Source organism: Numenius arquata, chromosome 4, assembly GCF_964106895.1.
Source record: "Numenius arquata chromosome 4, bNumArq3.hap1.1, whole genome shotgun sequence".
NCBI classification, from domain to species: domain Eukaryota; kingdom Metazoa; phylum Chordata; class Aves; order Charadriiformes; family Scolopacidae; genus Numenius; species Numenius arquata.
Genome location: NC_133579.1, coordinates 66596405 through 66618137, shown reverse-complemented (window position 1 = coordinate 66618137; position 21733 = coordinate 66596405). Strand labels below are relative to the sequence as shown.

The 21733-nt window shown below is 38.4% G+C and overlaps 1 protein-coding gene across 2 annotated transcripts in view; it reads right to left on the bottom strand.

The window, feature by feature from the left end:
* Positions 1-21733, bottom strand: part of CDKAL1 (CDKAL1 threonylcarbamoyladenosine tRNA methylthiotransferase) — a 424960-nt gene that overhangs the window by 334536 nt on the left and 68691 nt on the right. For both annotated transcript variants that reach the window (XM_074146151.1, XM_074146152.1), the window contains exon 5: positions 21271-21355. In XM_074146151.1, the coding sequence (XP_074002252.1) occupies positions 21271-21355 (85 nt within the window). The remainder of the gene's footprint in view (positions 1-21270; positions 21356-21733) is intronic.

Here is a 21733-nt window from a genome sequence, read left to right as displayed (position 1 = left end):
CACCAGGCACATCCAGAGAGGACAACACAACTCCAGGCTGCATCCTGGTACCCAACAGAGAGCAAGGAGCCTCTGCCTCCTCTGCTTTCAGTGAATCAAGACTGTTCCAGCAAGAGATGAATTGCACAACACAAATGCACAACAGAGGTGAACCAGAGACAGGCGTTAGGGGAAATAGCAACTGGCGTAGCAGCCTGGGAAAGAGATTACAGTGGCGCACAGGGTGCCGGGTCGTGTAAGAAATGGCTGTTGGTTTGTTTTCTAACCTCGAAAACGATGCACACAAAACTGTGGTCAAAACACATTATTTAGGTTGCACAAACACTCAAAATGTGAAAATGCCAGAGGTGAGGTTACCCCTATGCACCAGTACTTCCCCCTTACAGCCCACTCACAGCACACTTTAACACAATTCCACAGGCTCATCCATGTCCCCAGGACTTTCTGTCTCATCCAGTGTTGGATGGGGTGGGTTTCCCCTGTTTGTGTTAACGAGGGCAACTGTAATTTCTGTGACCATTCTAACACTCATGGCAAAAGCTGAGTATTACATGATTTAGTAGACTCCAGAAAGAGAAAACATGGTCTCCTAGCGAAGCTACCTCAATTTCATCAAAAAAAAAAAAAAAAAATCCTCAACAACAACAACATCCCCAAAACCACAAACCCACCCACAACCCACTTTCAACAGATGTTTCTGCTCCAGAATTAATTTCTACTTCTAAATTGTCTTTTTCATTGGGAACACCCTACACTCGTGGTGCCTGCCAGATTTGCAGAAGCAGCTACCACAAACAGGTACTGGGTATAGAAGGTCACAGCCACAGCTAAAGGTTCAGAAGCATCAAAGCTTTGAGAGCCACATGTTGGATGACCCAACTCAGGGATACATTCAACCTTGCTGCCACTCACAAGGTCTCAAGTGCACTAAGAAAAGAAGAATACCACGAAGCTCTGACCACAAAGAGTACTGTGAAAATAAATTAATCCATTTGTGTAAAGCACTTGCATAACACAGTGATGGGAAGCACAAAAAAAAACATAAGGAAATTAAAATGCTGCCCACTGACAAGAGTTTGCAAGTTTTAAAAAGTATTAAACACCAGTAAATGGCACCTCAGGACATGCAATGAAATTGTGTCACATCAATGAACATGGCAATAACCTTCTGGGAAAAAAAACCCATGGAATAATTGGATAAGAACTGACATAAGGTTAAAGAAAAAAAAGGGCTACATAGGTATTCTTCATTTTGATCTTCACTTTGAAGCATTTGATTTTGCAAACTGAGTAATACTCTGTATAGCTATACGCACAGCTATACTCTGTATAGCTGTACACACAGAGCCACGGGAGAGAGTGATACATCCGTGATACAGAGCGAAGACAGTGCAGAGATGGTTACTGATCAAAGCTTTAGAGTTGAAATCAAAAGAAAAGCAGAACTCTAGTTATGAAGCCTACCAAGTGACCTTAGTCCTTCACTCTACAAACTTTCATTCCCTGTATTTTATTGGATTTTACGGAAAACTAAAGAACTGCTGGAAAGAATTGAAGAAAATCTTAAGAAAATTCAATACACCTTTTTTGACTGCTAATTCTGCTTGTAGGTGCAATAACATCCAGCATAAAAGTAGTGACATCTTAAACCATCAGAGATGTTTTTGATGTGCTAGGGGCTAACAATTTGGCTGAAGCCATCAGTTTAACAGACTCCAGGCAAAATACCCATGTTATAGTAAAACACTTCAAGGATAAAACAAGATTACTTTGGTTTGGTTTTTTCTCTCCCCCTCAGTCATTCTGTATCTAACAAAGCAACCATTAACATTCCTATTTCAAATTCACTCTACTGGTTTTCTGTATTTTTACATTCTGGCTTCTGTATATGCAAATAGAAAACACAACACTTATTAACATATTTATCTGTTAAATATTTAGCTAGAGATCATTTACTGCTAAAAACTTGCCTCTGAACACATTTTGTGGGAACAGTTACAAGAAAAATTGCCTGCTCCCCATTAGGAACATCTATGATCACACACTTATATAAAAAAAAAAAATCCGTTTTCCAATATATCAAGGGTAGGAATTTGTTCTTATTCTGATATCCATCATCTGTTTGAATGAAGAAAATAATCCTCAAAGAACTGCACAGAAGTTCACAGATTCACCATATTCCATGTAAAGCAGAAATACGTCCTCCTAAGCCAAAAAATTGTAAAATTTCTAACAAAAGGGAGTGAAGTTTTCAAAGAAAATCTGATACTTTCCTAAATAATTACTGTCACAGAAGATATTATCACAATCTCCTTAGCATTGCTTTTTAAATATATGTTTCATAGCTGCTTTTTACATAAAATAAAAGAACTTTGCAGAGATTATAGACCAGACATTTCCCACATGAATCTGTTCCCTGGGATCATCTGACATCTGTCACCTTGGCACGAGCTAAACACTGATAAACCAGGGTGCTTGCTTCACCTTCTAAAAACCAGAAGTAATTTCTGCTTTTAATCTGACAAGATAGCTTAGACTGGTTTTGCCAATGTTTCTGAATTACTAACAGCCACGGGAATTTAAAGAGTTAAGGAGCCAACGGTTTGCTGAGTTTGCACCTTTTGAGGACATTTAACCAGAGTTAAGTTCCAAACTCTGGAAACAAAATTATGAAATACATAAGCGATTTACACCCCACGATCTCTTTACATCAGTAAGTAAGCTTCTATCAAGCTTATCAGTCCTCTCTAGAAACGACTGAATGGGGATTTTTCAATGCCTTTCTTCCAGTCTTTAAAAAACATCTGCAAGCTATTTGGGATTCCTTTTCAAAGTAAGTGAACAGGATGGAGGCAGTTCAATGCCAAGAAGTTTCATTAGTGGTTTTCAAACATTAATAATATAAAAGATTAGATCAACACAGAGTAACAACTGTGATTCAGCGTTAAGCCATGGTTGCAGTACTTTCCAGTGGACTTAGTGTGTGTCTTATCAGTACTCCCACCCCTCTGTATTTTGAATATATTTTCAACTGAGTTAAGCAAGGATGCAAATTTTATAATGTCTCCCAACATGGTAACCCCTAACAACAGAAACCATGCATATGTTTATAGGAGAATATTTTGAGGATTAAACTAACCTGTAATTTATGACTCATGCATGACTTCCTCTAGAAATTGCCATAAAGTGATAACCGTAGCCACTGACAAAGCTACCCATGCTTCCTACTGCTGTGGCTTTGATCATCCTGATACCTCGTTTTGTAAGGTAAGTCTGGAAGGCAAAAATGGGAAGTTACTTTAACTGTCTCTTCACAAAAGACTCATTACAGTAGGGGAAGACCACATTCAAAATAACACATCATGTTTCATACTGGCTACAGTCAGAGCTACAATCCCGTAACTCCCCTGGAATAAAGCTTACTCCAGATGTGACCACTTTGCTTAAGAATTTAAGTCCTTAATCCTTTCCAATGATACCACTTTTGATAAACAAAGAAAGCTTTTGCTCTCAGAGAGACATCTAACAACATCCTCAGGCGGTATAAAGCTAGCACATAATCAGGAACCTTGAGATATATATAGACGCTAATGGGAGTATATATATGTTATATATAAAGAACATTTTTAAATCAATGCACTTAATGCAGCAGTATTTATTATGATTGCCATATTACAGGTCCAGGTGGTTAGTTTGTTGTTCGGTTTTGTTTTCAACTGCTAAATGCTGTACGTCTCTGCAGATGGCTATAGACATTACAAATGCACAGATCATCACAACCAGCCTGTGCTTATGTGCAAAATAAAGCAATGAATAAATGAGGCTACTTAAACTACATGAAGAACTATAATTTTCCGCGTGTGCAATAGCAACAGGGAATTTGGATAATCCAAATTCCAGTTGAACATACGAAGAAACTGAACACAAAGTCCAGTATTACCTAGAATTTTGCTGTAAGTGGCTGATGTAGATCACGATGAAATGGGGCTATTTGTGTTAGCCACTGCCTGGCTATGAAGGCCCGCTCAGAACACAGCTCACTCAGATATGGAAAACAGACAAGACGACAAAAGACCTTAGGAATGACTGATAAAGATCCCCACTTACAGGTACCAGTTGTACTTATTTAACTTCTCGACCTGCATGGATGCTAATATCTATAAACAAAATAGTTTAACATAACTGTATCAACTAGCAAAAACTATAGAAAAACATGTTTGGTCTAAATTAACTTTAAGGAAACCTTTAAACAGTTTCAGGAATTGAATTAAAGCACTTTGGTTAAACACACTAGAGAAAGCAATGGTCCTATGCTATTTTTCAGTATTCTCTTGTTTTCCATCTATCATACAAATTCCCTACAATCCAGATTTAACCTAAGACTTTGTAATACTCAGGTATTCATTTTGCAAAGCCTTGGGAATCCTGGGAAACAGAGTATTAGAAATAATGTTAGGGTATTTAATAATGCGTATCGTCTCATTACGGCTTTGAACTTCGTACATTCTCAGCTCTCCATCAGTCACAAGGACAGGTTACACAGGATGACAGAGAGCATGGCCATGTAAAACAGCTCACTAGGAGGTCCAGAAGCAGAAGTGAAGCTGTTCATCTGTGAGCATGGAGAGCTGTCTTAACTGAAGATAGCAGCTTTATTTCCACAGCTGTCTCCGAGTTCTTGAACAGTTACTGTGATGTACAAACACAAGCACACTCAACTTCACTGTAACTCAAGTTTGCCTACCCCAGTTAGTTAATACTTTTTTTTTTTTTTTCTTTTCTTTCCACACCTGCAGGGACATCCTGGAAAATCACCCTCCTGATGTTGATTTGAACCAGAGCTTAGAAAAATAGGATAGATGCTTGAAAACCATGCCTCAGCAGGAGAGGAGATACCACCTAGTGACCCCAGATCAGCACGTGACCTCATAGAAGTTCTTGGAACTATGGAAGTTTTCAGCAGACAAAATTTCAAGTAAAAAAAGGCAACTAAACTTCCTAATTCCAACAAAAACAAAGCTAAATTTTACTTCTTTTCCCTGGGTTTCTAAGTGTTACATGGAGAAGACAGAAAATGAAGTTTAACACCACGTGCCTCAGGGGCAAACCCAAAGGGATTTGATTGAAGGAATTACTTATTACTCTCAAACAAAAACAACAAGTTTTGCTTGTTGACATTTTTCAAGAGAATGAAAAAATACCAGATGGTTATTCTGAAACTCATCTCATGGCAGTAGCAGTAGCCTGTCATAATGGGACAGACAGAACGTAACCTCCCACTGACTCTTCCAGAAGTTACAAGTGATGTTCAGAGCTCTGATCTCAGCAGTGTGATCTGCAAGAGACGTCCCTTCAGTCAGTACCAACCCAACTGAAAGAAAACTCTCTTCTCTCACCTCAATTCCAGGCACTTAGTGAATCAATCACAGCATATTTCAAAAATGGAGATACTGCACAAACACCAACAAGGGTCCTGACCAGATAACTGCAGTGAATTAACTGATTTCTATTTGATGAGTTTTTTCTGCCACAGCAGCAGCCTGTATTATAGAAAATGTCTATTTGATTTATAAAATACATATTTAAGAGAATTAAACACATAAGGTGAAAATGGAAAACAATTAAAATAACATTAAAACACATCCATTCTTAGTCAAGTATCTTTTCACTGCAGTCTATTACTGAGATCTGTAATAAGAACGTTACGACTGATGTGATTAGTGAATGAATGGGGCTGCTCAGGTGTGGAAGCAGAAGGGACATAAAGAGGCACACATGGACAGCACATGAATTTGCAGGTGACCTGGGTCAGAGCACCTCTGTACAGAGCTTCTCAGGACACCATGGTAGGGAAACAAGCAGCAGCCTGGAATAAGGTACAATCTACACCCACACCAAAACAAAAATTCAAGCCACTAACAGATGATGGCTGGAAGACAAAGCGAATCACGGAAGCTTTAAGATAACCCAGATAACTTATCTGAACTGAATCTTTTGTAGTTGAATAAAGATGGCTGTTGAGTTGGGTCAATGGCTCAGTGTGTCCAAATCATTGCAATAAATAAGATTCCTTACAAAAAAATAAAGCCAACGAAAGTAAAACAACAACAACAGAAAACCCAACAAATTTAGTGTGGGTCAGTAACAAAACATCCTATTGTGTAACTTCAGATTTCAATGCTGAGAAAAAGGTAACCTCATTAAAACATACTAGAAGCTTCTCACTATCGTTCAAGTCAGATAAAATAGGAAAAAAAATTGTCACACCGGGATGGTTTGTCTCTCCCATGATAAAATTAGAAACCAAGGAAAAATACAGAGGAAAGCATTAGAACTCAGCATCGGAGAAGTAAACAAAACCCTTGCACACTGCTCTAGTAATTTCCTAATTCTACTTCAAACATCTGGATACCCCAAATCCTCATGGCAGTCAGCAAAGGTTAACAAAAGAGCACCAAAGCTGTGCTACTTCAATAGGAGGATAAAGGCAGGAGAGGAACATGTAACACCAGCAACAACTAAAGGTATTTGAAGCATGTTTTGAGAAGACAAGATGAAGCTGCACCCTCTATCCTGCCACCTGCCACTTGGTTCTGAAGCCACAAGGCAACACTGCATCTTTGGCAGGGGGTGAAGCTGGTGGCAGCTGTGCCACCAGGACATTTCCAGCAGGGAGCAGGGGAAAGATAAGAGAAACAGGGCAACTCAATCTGTTTTCATCTCTTCACATGGAAATATTGCACCAAGCAATGCACTCCAGCTGGAAACCTCATTATGTAAGTAATATAATTTAGAATGTTAGAGGAAGTCAGTTACAGCCCATCTACTCAATAAAAACATACTCCCTGACAACTTTCTTAGAACGTGACAATGTCATCTCCCCATGTGGTTTGTGAGCAACAGGCACAAGAAATTCAAGCAAGGCACGCTGCATCTCAACCACAGCATCAGTAAAGACCGATGACAACAACAGACCAAGCAATACCTGGCTTATTCTAATTAGATGACCTTCCTCCAATAATCGTAAAGTGTCAAGTAGCATTTCACAACAGCTTAATTTAAAAATTTTGCAACAAACATAGTTAGCTGGTATCTTTTGTGAAACAGAAGTGGAAACCACAAACTAAACAGCATGCACTGCTTGCTGTAAAAACCATGAACTGTTGTCTTAAAAAACATGTTGCTCAAGAGATATTTTAACACTGCATTTAATTCATATTATGCCACTCACACTGAGAACCAATATACTTCAAATATGAAGCAAATAATCCTCTTCCTCATGAGCCTGTCAGTTACTGAAGCAAAGGAATAAAACCAGTAAGAATTGAGCTGCCGTTTCAATTTCTACATTAAAAAAAAAAAAGAGAGACACATGTTAACATCATTAAACAAAAGACTGACAAATTTAGGGGTTTCTTTCTTAACATCTACAATAGGCCAGGACCTCTAGCTGTGTCATTTCCTACTCCCCTGGATCCTTAGAGATCTGTACCTAAGTTATGTTGGAGAGCTGCTACCTTCATGACTGCACTTTATTTCTGTAATAAATACAAGGGATCTTTTCCCATTGCAAAACATTTAGAAATTATGTTGATTTTTACCCTCAGATCCTCAATCCCAGCTCCATTTCAAGGGATGTTTATGAATTACCAAACACCGTAGCAAAACCAAGCATTCCACGTCACCACCTGCAAGCTGACTCGGGCTTGTCTTGAAAGGCTGCCCGTATCTGTGCATTTGCAACGAGCACCTCAGCCCACATCGTTATACACGGTCCAAACTGAGATTGCGTTTATCCATGTTTCAAAAGATAAATTTCAGCATGTCAATAAATGGTGACTCCTACAAAGTTGTCACATTCTGAAGCGCCAGCTTTAGCAATACATTGGATTTATATTAGTTCAGGGCTAAATCAGAAGCAACTCTGCTGAAGCGTAGAAGGCAGGTCAAAACAAAGCCTGTGCAGAAGCACATATTAACCTGTTCTCTAGAACGTTTGAGTATAGCACATTACATGCACGCATACATATACAGTCAAATTCACAAGCTACAAATGCAATTACATGCAAGAGGCCATACAACTTCACATGTATAGAAACACAATAACCATAGCTTTCACGTCCCACGTAAAAGTTCAGCAATTATAACTTGCATTTCACAAACTCTTAAATTTTATGGTCTTTATCTTGAAAGAACTTCCTGTATCAAATGTCTTTGCTGGTTAAGCCCAACACAGTTCACTTAACTAAGCTAGCAAACGTGTCCAATACCAGCTAAACAAGAGACCTTCTACTAACAGCAAGAAATAAAATACAAAACCAGGAAATATCAGGAAGTTTAAATTCAAGCTCAGATATTAAACCTCAAAGTCACAGCATCTGAAACTAAGGATAACCTGAAGTAAAAATCCCATTTTCTGCCACTATTCTTGCATAAGAAGTTATACATCCTGGATTCAGATTTCAAGTTAAACATGGTATTTGTTTTTTGGAATGATGTGAAAGAGAAGTTTTAGCCGTACTTAGGAAACATCCATGATTGAATCTTTTCTGACTCTAAACAACATTTGTGATTCTCCTTCATTTTTTTGAGTCACAGGTACCATAACCAACAGCTCCTCAGACAAAAATACGTTGTTTGATGCCTGGTATAAGGTAATTGTATGCAAGTCAGAAGTATATTACAGAAACAAGCTACTTTAAGGGTATTCTTTTCATGAAAAATCTCACAACCAAAGACAAAATAAAAAATGGAGGCATATTTAATTTTTATGGGAAAAATGCATGCTACCCACTATGATAAGAGGTATTCACAAATTGCTACTATAATGAGTTTTGCTAGATTTTAGACAATTTAATTTGACATTGTCCTTTTGTAAAAAATGAGCCTCTGCATTTTCACTACTAAATTTCCCTTGAAATCATGGTAATAAACTGCAACACACCCAAGAAAAACAACAGGCTTTCTCCTATTTAGAGCAACTGTCCATACAGTTAGTTGGTTAGCATTTGTGTTGCGTTGGTAGCTGGAGACACTAAAGGAGATCAGTTTCCATTGCTGCAGGCTGTAAAACCAATACATGAAAAAGTTGGTTATTTATCCTGTTAAAAGCAGTTATCAGACATTATCTCTTAGGAAAGTTTCAATTCAAACACATACTTGGAGTAAAACAATTCTGTGGTCAACTGTTTCTTGCTGTTGGCCTGTCCTTCTGCTGTTTCTTCACAAAAGTTTAAAAAAGTTCACAAGTCAGAGGAAATGTTGCCTAAAAAGTTAAATTCAAAGAGAGGTAGTCATCCATGTTCTTGTCCCTCACATAAGAGCTGTGCACCGAGGGTCAAGATAGCAGCTGAGGCATTCAACGCCAAATGTGAACTGCTGTATTGCGTTGGCAATATCCCAGCTTGCCTTGATTAAATATGCCAAAATAAAGTCTCAGTACACCATCACAGTCTTTACAGATGTGCACGAGACAAAGGCCACAAATTACAACAAAACTCAGTGTAAAAAGCAAGAGTTTTGTTGAATACAGAGAAAACAGGAAAAAACCCCAACATTATTTTTTGCCCTTCCTAAGTTCACTTCTGACATAACCACGCGATGACACCCTTTCAAAAGTACGAAAGAGGATGCTTTTTCCACTCACCCAGACAAGCAAGCGTTTTCTGTTTTAGAACAAACACATATTAAGTATTAGTAGATGGTCTTTTGAACCAAAAACAAACAAACCCCACACCTGTCAGTAAGGACAAGTTTAGACCGTATTGACTTCTGCATTAATCCTGCTGCGGCAAGTTCCTGCAGGCTTTCCTCTGCTCCCTCCCTAGGAACAGTCAGGTCTGCCAGGACAACAGCCAACATGCCCTAATTAGATAAATATTCAAAGCTATCAACCACCTGCTTCCAGCACTCAAGACATTAACCTTTTCTGCTCACTTGATCCACCTTGAAATGGTAAAGCGAAACACCTGTTAACATCAGGGGTCATATAATATGCAAAACACTGATTCTGTAAAGCTCATATTACCCATCTTAAAACCAGCTACAAGAGCTTCATATTAGTGAACTGTACCTTTTATTGCTGTAATATTCATCATACACTTTTTTTTTTTAATATACATGGGAAAAAAAGAGAGATCTTTTGCCCACATTTTAAACAGAACTCCCAATCTCCACTTCTTACTAGTGCTTTCATAATGAAACTTTTAAAACAGCAGTGAACACTTAGTGTGGAAAGTTTTATTTTCACCTTAGCCCAACACCTGTCCCATTGAAAAGTTAAAAGTTAGCCTTGCTGGAACCAATAACCCTTCTTAAAAGCGAATCAGAACCAATTTGCTGTTCTGATATACTAGATACACACTCTGAAGAGCAAGAAAAAAAAAAAAACACAAAACAAAACAAAAACACCACACACACCACACCAAAACCATGCCAAAGCCTCTTTTACCTCTTATACCTGTCCTTTCCATATGCAGGCTGAACAAACAAAACCAATCAAGCTCTGTCCTCATCCTGCCCCACATCATTTCTGTGGACCTCAATTATTATTATGTCTTCTCTCAATGATGCTGTTACATATTTGAGGCAAATCTAAAGCGTCTTAGTCTCTCACACACTTTTTAGTGCTGGAACAATTAATTCGGTTACCTCCCATGAGAAAGAAAAAGCAAATCCCCCCAACAGAAGGGAGATGAATGTCAGATGGCAGAGGCAGCAAGAACCCCAACTGCACACCCTCAAATTAATTGCAATCAGAAAGTTCAGCTAAAGTAGACCACTGCTCATCACAGTGTGCTTGGATAACTCAGCTATTTTTTCCAAGGAAAAGAAAATACACCTAGCCTACTGTCTCAACTCATAAAAAAAAAGCAAACTACAATGTCTCAGACTGCTTTTATTTCCAGTAGTCCTCTGCTACCTCACCACTGTACGAACCACAAGTTCTTAATGAACCATCACCAGCTTTCTTTCCTTTAACAAATTAGCAAGAGCATTTTCCACCTGCAGCCATGCTTAATTTCAAACTGTTAGTATTCTAATCCCATCCCACCATTCACATTCCTTAAATTCATATACGCAGAGGCAGATTTTATTCTATTCCACACCATAACACAAACCAGATTTTTTCAGTTTTTATTTAGTAGCCTGTTTTTTGAACTGCAAATAAACAGAAAACGCTCTCACTAGGAAGGACAAACTAGAGGTTAACCTACTAATCTGAAGTGTGAGTTTAACCCAGGGAGGAACTGTAACCAACGTGTTCAAAATTTAGCATTAGTACTTCAGAATGAGGCCTCCTTTGGTGAAATCATTGTCCTCATCCTGCTTAAACAGGCAAGACATTTTCAACTAGGTTTTAACATGCTTTTCATGCAAATGCCCATAATGTGAGACAAAGCATAGTTTTGTCCAAATTTCCCCCATCCCTCATAAAGCTTCTTCTTTAAAGCCTTATAAGTAACAAAACAAAACTGAAACTTTTGGTCCAAAGCAGTGCCTCCATCTTACTGAGAGTTTCTCCTGTATCTGACTCCGGTCTGTCAAAGAAGGGGGCAGCCAGCACTAAGAGCCCAACAGGAAGATCACATCCTCAAAGGAAGCATATGGTAGAACAGGATAAGGAACACTGAGAAAGGCCGATACTTACTTTTGCGAATTTTATTTTATCTGTTTGGTGGGAGACGTTTCCTAAAATTATGCAATTCAACCAAGTCTGAGAGGAGGGGGAAGACGAACTGTTTAGTCTTTCAACTAAAGATAACATCAGCAATGCAGTCTAAAGAGAATTAGATTCCCTTTTAAGTGTCGCTCATTTTCTTAGAACAGGTTTCAGATGGTTATACATGCATGCAAGCTCTTGTTCTGAAAAAAGACCGAGTATGGCCACGTCTCCATTTTAGTTGATGAAGGGGAAAGGTGGAAGTGTTGCTCCATAAACTACCCAGGGAGCTGTACTTTCCAAATCAGAAGCCTTCCTTGTTTACCCGTATCACTGAAATGTAATAGATTTGCATCTGTTTGCTAAGAAAAGTGTATCTTGTATGCTTAGCGATGAACTACACTGATTTTCAAATGTCTGTAAACACAGCTTGTAACACACCAGCACTCAAGGAGCCTGTACAGCTGGGGACCTGAAACCACAGCCCCATCAAAAAGTTCAAATAGAGACACACGAAGTCATGAAACAGCCCTGGTAATATTTTCTTCTTTAAAATGGCAATCAAATATACATCAGTGCCTCTTGATCTGGCTCAAGGCTTAAAGAGTATCCAAAAGCTAATTAGCCCCCTAAAGCATTCAAGGCTTACAAGCAGCATAGAACTAAGGCCACTCTAACCTCTCAGAGCATCAATATCATGGAGTACTCAAAATAGTCCCAAATGTGTTCATGTTAAAGACAAAAAGATTTCCAGAATAGTGTTTAAAAGTTGATTTTAACAAGCCCTGTACTTTTTTTTTTTTAACCTTGTGAAATGTTAAACTAAAGTGCACACAGGTTTATAACCCAGGCTTTTGCAAATCTCCTTTGCAAAATGCGGCCGTGCAACACATGTAATCACAAGCGGTCCATAATCTTTTTATCTTCTAAACACTATACAATGGAAAACACTCAGTTCTCTATAGTCTGCTTTTTCTCTGCATTTTATGTCATCATGTCAAACAGCTTTTAACATTTTCTTTTACAGCAGAGATGTGTGCAAGAAAATGAATGCACTCAAATGCAGCAAAAAACCTTCCTAAAGGTAACTAACAAACAGCATTTAAATCACAGAATCCTTCAACAGCTACGTTTTCCATCAACCTAAGACAACACAACCATGGATGACAATATTCAATAAGTTTAAAGAATACAAAAATTACCCAACCAGTAAGTTTTTAAATGAAGATTTCCAGTGCAGTAAAATTTCTGTTCCGAGCATATAAAATCATTCTGCAGCATTTGTAAACCAGAGAGCACAAGGCTACGCTCCATGGTAAAGCTTAACCAACTATAGAACAGCGAAACTGGCATTGCTCAAGCTGAGAAACGTTAACTAACAAAACAAACGTAAAAATAAAAGTCATGTAAGTGTTTTGTAATATGGATGAGCACAGCTACAGGAAAACAGAAATCCCAAATGCTGAAGTAGAAAACTCTTTCTTCTAGAAATTTTTGTCAGAGGAAATGCTGAACCTTAAAAGAAAAATCATCCATCAAATACAAGAGAAGTATTCACTGTTTTCAACTAATTTGTACAATTCATATCAAAGATTAGAGTGCTATCTTAAAAAAAAAAAAATCAAACAATGAGCTATGTTACTTTACAAAACTAATATTAAAACTTTAATTTTGGTTAATGGTGTGTGATTGCTGGGATCTTTACAGATCTCCCATGACTGTATAAATGTAAGGATTGTGCATAAATCCATCCACCGAGGCTTTGAGGAAGCCAGAGTGCAAGTCACATAAGCTTCTCCAGTTGTTCTTAGAAAAGAACTGCGAATTAAAACTCTAGTTAGTACATTTATAGCCACCATTTAAAACTTAGTAACTTCGTTATCTGAGGAAGATGTTTCTCTTGCACAGCAAATACAGCATATATCTTGAACACAAGCATTTCCTCAGTCTGTGAGCACGTGAGCCTTTCATCATGGCAAAAGGATAGATTTTCATCAATGTTACCTGGACTAATTTAGGGGATCTAAGCAAGAAAGAATATTATTGGCAACTTCTCCTTAAAAAAAATTAAAAAAATAAAATAATGAAGTGCCAGGTTTCCTCCCACCCAACGAAGTTTGTTCCACAGATATTTTTACTTCAGACAATCCAGCTCTTCCCCAGATTTCTTCGACACAAGAGCTGTGGAAAATAACAGTGCTCCTAGCTGCAGTTTTTAGAGCTGTCCTGTTACCTTAAGTACTCTGAACACAAACACCGAAAGCCACAGCAACACATGATTTCTATAAAATGCAATAAGTGCAAGGCTATGACAATAAAATGCAATATAATGCAAGGCTATGACACTCATCTCAAATGCAGTGGAAGCGATCTCCTTATGCTAATAGGATCTATACAATAAACAGCTTTGAAATACTTACATTTCCTCTTCCAGAGGTACTTCACAGATTAAACTTTCCAGGATAAACAAGTGTAAATCACAGTCTACTTTTACACTAAAAATGTATTAGTAAAAGCAAAAGGCTTAAAGCTGCTTTTAAAGGAAGTGGTTACATTTTATTTCACTTTAAAAGAGGGATTTTGGATTTTTGCTTGATTTGCAAAATGCATCATATAAATCACATTTGCAAATATGAACAAAGAAACAAAAAACCTTCTTCCAGGGTTATTTTCACTTGCAAAGATGACAAGCACCAGAAAGTCCTTCTTATCTCTTATCTCTGAACAAGCTTTTGTATTTCTTAAAGAATAACCTCCTTCTGTACTTAAAATCAGCACAATTACATTTGGTGAACAGAAATTCTATAGCATCCAGAGGTACTCGTGCCCTTTACTCTTCAAATTAGTCCACTCGGTCCTGAGAGTCTTAAACATTTTGCATGGTCTAAGATCAAAGTCCTGTTAAACTAGCATTTCAGCAAATTTTGCAGTTTTTGATGCTCCTTCTAGCATAAAAGTGAGACCCCACACCTAGCATTTATTCATGAACAGGTGAAAGCTGAGGCAAGGAGAGAACTGGAAGCCACGCACTGCTACTTCAGTGCTAAAAGCCCTCACATTTCTGTCACAACTCGTAGCTATCAGAAAGAAAACGGTTGGATACACACCAGAGCATGCCTTCATGTGAATGCAGTAACATAGACATAGGAGAATTTATGTTAATGTGATATATTAATTATATATATTATATTCAATAACGAAGATGACTATACTGGTCAAACTTACTCCATGCCATGAGACAAGCCATGAACACCTCAAGAGCACGACTACATCATACTTCCCAAAGTACGGTATCATTTTGGCTGTTTCAATAAGACAGCCCCCCTGCTGTTCCTATCCATAATACTTCAACTAGTAAGAGAACTCCTTAGGAAAAGCCAAAGTCCCTGAATGCATGAATGACTTGTAACAGCACTCGGGAACGGATCAAGCAAGGGGAAAGACGGCTAGTGAGAAACACACAACAGGCTCTGAAGGAGGTCCATAGGATAAGTGGTTTATGTATCTGAGATGTAACAGTCAAAAAGAGTGAAAATCAGTGAAGTATGAGACCAAAGAACAAAGTAACTTTATTTTAAAGGATGCATGGTCTCCTGCTTATTTCTCTTCAAAAAGCCTTAATAGATTTACTGTGGTTTACAGAAGCTAAATTTAGCAGCTTATTGAATGTTTATTCTTGCTGTTGCTAACAACCAACTTTTAAGCAAGCTATTCTAAAATAGAATAAATAACAGCAGAAAACGTTAGTCAACAACGTTCTGCCATTGGAAGAAACCAGACTAAGAGACCCTAAAGTGAACCATCACAGAACGACCCAACATCCTGAAAAATAAAACCAGTAACATCTTCTGAAAGGATATTAATGATATTTATTCTTCATTATTTATACTGCTTATAAATAAGACACCTATATACCTTTACATTTAATCTTATGAGTTGGTTACACTGGCAGAATATCAAGTCCAGAGCAAAAATATCAAACCCAAACGTTATCAGGAAAAACACGGATACAATTGACCTAAATGCAGATCATAGGCTACCCTTAAAAAAGTATTTTTATATTCTAAATTCCAAAGCATAAAGTCGAGTTCACAAAACGTTGTAAGCAAAAGATAAGACAGTTTCAGAGTCACTTTAACCTTACTACAACACTATCCTACAGGACTTCAAAACAGAGTAATATCCTAGCTCTGTCCATCTCAAGGGAAAAGCCAGCTCAGATCACAGGGCAGGGTGAGGAGTTTAAGGCAGGGACGTCCTACAAAAACAAATTCCCTCGAGGAAGTATCCCAAGCACTTTGCTGCATTTAGTGCAGGAATGCATTCTCCAAAGGAATCATGCTCTACTGTATCTGACTAGTAACCGGAGACAGAAAATACCTGCTGCTATAAAAAGAAATCATAGAATCATAGAATCATAGAATCGTCCAGGTTGGAAAAGACCCTTGGGATCATCGAGTCCAACCATCTACCCTACACTACAAAGTTCTCCCCTATATCATATCCCCCAACACCACATCTAAACGGCTCTTAAACACATCCAGGGACGGTGACTCAACCACCTCCCTGGGCAGCCTATTCCAATGCCCGACCACTCTTTCTGTGAAAAATTCTTTCCTAATGTTCAGTCTAAACCTACCCTGTTGGAGCTTGAAGCCATTCCCTCTCATTCTGTCATTAGTTACCTGTGTGAAGAGACCAGCACCAACCTCTCTACAATGTCCTTTCAAGTAGTTGTAGAGAGTGATGAGGTCTCCCCTCAGCCTCCTCTTCCTCATACTAAACAGTCCCACAATCCCCAAATAATGTGAAAGGGAAAACATACCCCATTCCATAAAATATCTTTACAGATACAGGATTAAAAAAACTCAGCACTTACAGAACCAGTTTTGGTAGCAGACAAAAAACTACCCCCGAGTAAGGTAAAGGTCCTTGAATCTAATCCACCTCAACGCACTTAGTACCTCAGATAGAGTTTTGTGGAACTATTTCATTACAGGCTTTAAAAGCATCAGTCTCGTTCTGTTCAATGTGACACCTTGAACAATGTGTTTTCAGGGGCACTTTCTGTATAAATAGTATAGCAAGGATACTAAGGGTTGTGCTTTAGGTTTGTCAGGGTTTTCTGAAATGTAACTTAAAATTCAAAAATCCTTATGCTTAAATCACTATACACAGGCCAATTAAAAAGCAGAAGATCAAAGACCAATCAACTAATACCCTATCTGGGATTTCAGCCACTCACAGATACTGAAGCCTGTAAGACCAGGCTAGGGTAAAGAGATATTTCCCATGGCACGCTCTGCCAGGCAAACCCACCGCTTCAGCAAGAGGTCAATACCACTGATCATGGGGATTCAACACTCCCGGATCTTTCCAAAAGCTGCTAGTGTCCAGCAACCACTTTACTAAAGCACAATAGGTATATCCATCACCAACCAAAATACAAGCCTCTGACAGAACAAAAGCACTTCTTTTTCTTTCAGAAGAGAAATTCATTGCAGGCCTGTATTTCTAAAAGCCTACACAACACACCCAAGAATAGTCACATCTCTACGAGGACAAGTAGATTACCCACAAGAAACACTGAGTTATGTATTATTTTCTTTATAGAGTTAATTTTAATATCCTTTTAACGAAAATGAGATTTTCTTAAACTAATATAATGTGTAAGCCTCATGAAGTTCACCAAATTGATTGTGCAAAGTCCTGCCCCTGGGGATGAATAGCCCTATGCACCAGGACAGGCTGGGGCTGACCAGCTGAAAAGCACCTTGGCAGAAAAGGCGCTGGTGGGCACCAAGTTGACCATGAGCCAGCAACAAGCCCTTGCAGCAAAGACCACCAACCACCTCCTGGGCTGCATCAGGCGTTACATCACAAGCAGATGGAGGGAGGTGATCTTTGCCCTTTGGTCAGCCCTGGTGAGAGCCACATCTGGAGCACTGGGCCCAGTTCTAGGCTCACCAGTATAGGTGAGACAGGGACAACCTGGAAGGGGCCTAGGGAAGGGCCCTAAAGGTAATCAAAGATTTGGAGCATCTGACATAGAAGCAGAGGCTGAGAGAGCTGGGACTGTTCATTCTGGAGAAGGGACGTGCCTGGGGAATCCCATCAATGTGTACAAACACCTGATGGGGAGGGGGATGGGAGAGAGAGAGGATGACAGAGCCTGGCATATCAAAGTGGCATCCAGTGACAGGACAAAAGGCAACAAACAAACCAAAATATGAGATATGAAGTTTAAACCTAAGAAAACCCCTTTTTACTATAAGGATGGTCACACACTGGAGCAGGTTGCCCAGAGCATTTGTGGAGTCTCTTGAAGACACTCAACTCCTGCCTGCACACAGCCCTCAGTCACCTGCTCCAGTTATACCTGCTTTGAGCTGGGTTCAACCAAGCAATCTCCAGCGGTCCCTGACAACCTCAGCCATTCTGTGAATCTGTGTATGTAATACTGCCTATACTACACTGTTAGCTGGGATATAGAAAGGGACAGAATTCATTTATCTCTACATATACCATGTGATAAGTGATGGTTTATCAACTGCACAGGTTTAATACCATACACCCACACGAGCTCCCATGCCCCTGTCTCCCTCTCCCCCTTGTACTCCCTGCTCTCACTTCCCCCTTCCCAGAAATGCATGTTCTCTTTTCATAATGGCTGAAAATTGGAAATTAGAGCCATTTAAACAACGGGCCAGCTCCTGCTCCTCCTATCCTGAGGTAGGAACCTGCCAAAAACAGTTACTAGCACATCTTTATAAGTGTTTTCAGCCACAGGGTTATCTGCACTTCTGAATTCTGGGGATAATGCATATTCTGTGATATTTAGCAAAGTATTAAAACAGGAGAACAGAGTTACTGCAATGTAACTGAGCCCCCCTGTACCGAATGGGAACTGCTTCTCCATGGTGTTCTTTGCCTCACTTCTTAATGTTAATTTCTTCCTTCTTTTCACTTGTTCAAGGGATTATTTACCTTTGCCTAGCTATTTGCTTTACACAGTCATCTTAGTCTTCATAAATTGCTTGATGGACGTTACCTGCTCTAGTTCCTCTTTATTTCCTATTTTTCCTTGAATTAATGTTTGTTTGTTTTTTGAAGGATACCAATTATTATTTTTTAAACTCCACCTGCTTAATTGTACTGGGAATTCTTTATTGCTATTGCTTACCTCTACCTTTAATCTTACTTTAAGATGAACCAGCTGAGAATAAAACCTGCATAGGAAAAGCTCCCAATTCCCATTGCTAATGGTCTTTAAGCAACTCTTTGCCCTCCGTATCATTGCCCCGGTTCAGCAGCTTCAACTGTATTGATACTGAACAGCAGCAGACTACTTCTAAAAACTATACAGAAAGGCACAGAGATTGCACTGTCAGTTGGCTTGTACCAGCTATATACACATCAGCACTTCCAATGCAAGGGTTCAGAGAGTTTGGAGTGGTTTTGTTTTTAAAAGAACATCACATTAAAAAAAAGGTTGAACCTACAGGACTTGTTGGGTTCTGACACATCCTTTGGCACATGGTATTAGTGAGAAATCAGCTTCTCAGTCATTCTTCAATCGCCAGCGTGAACACACTATTGCTGGTTTGAATCAGGGCATTTTAAAGTCATATATGCAAAAAAAAAAAGTTACGTAGCAAAAACTGTTTCAGAAGGCAGAGAATAAACAAAACTGAAATACTTCTGCCACATGATATTCATAATGCTATATAACACTTTCAGCCTGATTTTTTTTTTTTAATTTGAAAGAATCATCTCACTGTGCCGAGTATTAATTTTTCCACTTAAAGTATGTTTGCTTTGACAATCCAAATACTAAATGTTTAATTTTTTACTCATCCAAGAAAAACAAAGATCTCCATAACAAGCTGTTATGACAGGGTATAAATGGCAGTTAGTTTTGTATCACCCAAACTTCATGCATTGAGTTTGTTGTTAAGATATATTTGGGAGAAGTGTTCTTTAGAGATACAAGCTTTCCTCACTATTGTAAAACCCAAATACAGTAATATTTGCTCTTTTCTGAGCTGGAGGATGTTTAATCTTTCAGTCTCAAGTCCCATGAAAGAGCACCCACTATGGTTCTCTCCCCTACATTTAATGAACGTTATAAAAAATGGTCAGAAACAACAACAAAAGTTGTCTTTCTCCATAATTAGTAACTGCCAGGTTCTGAGAGCAGAAAACAAATGATGCACGCTAAAGGAAAGCGGTGACTCTCAGCAAAGAGAAGAAATGGAGAACAACCAGAATATCCCATGTGTCAGAACAGAAAGAGTATAAGGAGAAGTAGGGAAAAAGTAGAATAAACCCAGGCTACAAACAACATCAGGCTCATTAATAGAGCAGCAACAGAAACATGAAGTTCAAAGAAATACTTTTGGTCATTTGCTTTTAGTTAGACCTTCTTTCTTAACCAATTCCATTCTACTGGTTAAAGGACACTCACCATACCACATCAATTCTGGCACAGGATTAGTAAAATAGAAAGATGGCCACAACTGAACTGGAAAAGATCTTGTCATCAGTTCTGTTGGCCAACACACACTAACTGGAAGTATTCTGGGAATAGCTTCGTAAATTTTTTTTTTTTTTCTTTTGGCAACATCACCAAGTGCAACACCAGCAGTCAGCAAGTGAAGCCCTCTGAGGGGTGGAGGAAGCTTCTGTTGTGCCACCTACTACAGGCAAGCCATTTCTGTTCCAGGTTACAGCCCCAGGACAGTTAGTAACTCCAGCACTGCAAGCACATAGTTTATATCCAGCCTCTCTCTCCTTTCTACCTTCGCAAGCACAGCAACTGCTTACTAAAGACTATGTTTTTCTAACCAAAATGGATTTCAACAAACAGTCTATCTGCAATGCACTACATAAAACAAATCACTGCGTAAATAGTCACACTTGTTTACTAAAAGTAAAATCTACAGGAAACATACCACAATATTTTTTTTACACTGGGCAATGACAGCTGTAAGTGTACAGGTTTTCCAGTTACTCTCATCACAACTATACTTCTGGGGAAGTCAGGGACAGAAGTCACTACCTGATCACATTTTTTATCATCATCAAAATGTTACAGAGAAATAAAACACATTCTTCACAAGACTTTTATTATAAACTAATGAGCTCACCTTTTAAGAAAACATATAGTGAAATAGTTAGTTTTAAGTACATACACAATACACTTCTAATTAGAAGGGCCTGACTATGTAAAATTTAAGTAGAGGGAAAAAGAAATAGCCTAAGAATTCACACTTTTGAAAAAACAAACATTCAACTCTTCAGAAGACTATTACAACATTCTCTTGAAAAACGATATAGAAGCCCCTGTCTAAATAGGTCAGTAGTTCTCCTAAAGAAGTGTATTGATAATCACTTGCAAGTTACAGCTAATTAAAAAAAAAAAAAAATTAAAAATACACTGCACCTTACAAACCCATTCGAGAGAATTCAGCATTGTATCACTCAAACTCAGCACACTTCATGCTCTAAAACCCCAAATTTCTTCTAGATTGAAAATACGAAGCTTTTAAAATTAAAGCATGCAAAATTCATTGATAATTAAGTACCTTTTTAGGGAAGCAACTTACTTGATTGAGTTTCTGAAGTGGTCCTCAGCAGGATTTTTTACTGTGCAACTGTTCAGCAACCATAAATCTGCTTCAGCAGAGTTGTCTAGAAGACAAAGATACAAACCTGTGTTAAGAATTATACAGCCTGTCAACTACTTTACATCATATTTTAAAAAAAGACCAAACTTAGCCATCATCAGTAAGTTGACTACTTGCAAAATGACTTTACATTCAACGTTTAAAACCATCACATTCTTGGAAAAGGGTTTTTATTTGTTTGTTCTTTTGTGATTTGGGAGGAAAAAAACAATACCACACACACACAAGCATTTCCATTGTACCTTTTTTTGTTTGTTTTTTGTGTTTTTGTTTTGGTTTTTTTTTTGTTGTTGTTGTTGGGTTGGTTTTGTTGGTTTTTTTTTTTCCAAAGGAAGAATGAACAGTTATCTCATTTACCAGCTGAGACACTACTAGGTTGGAC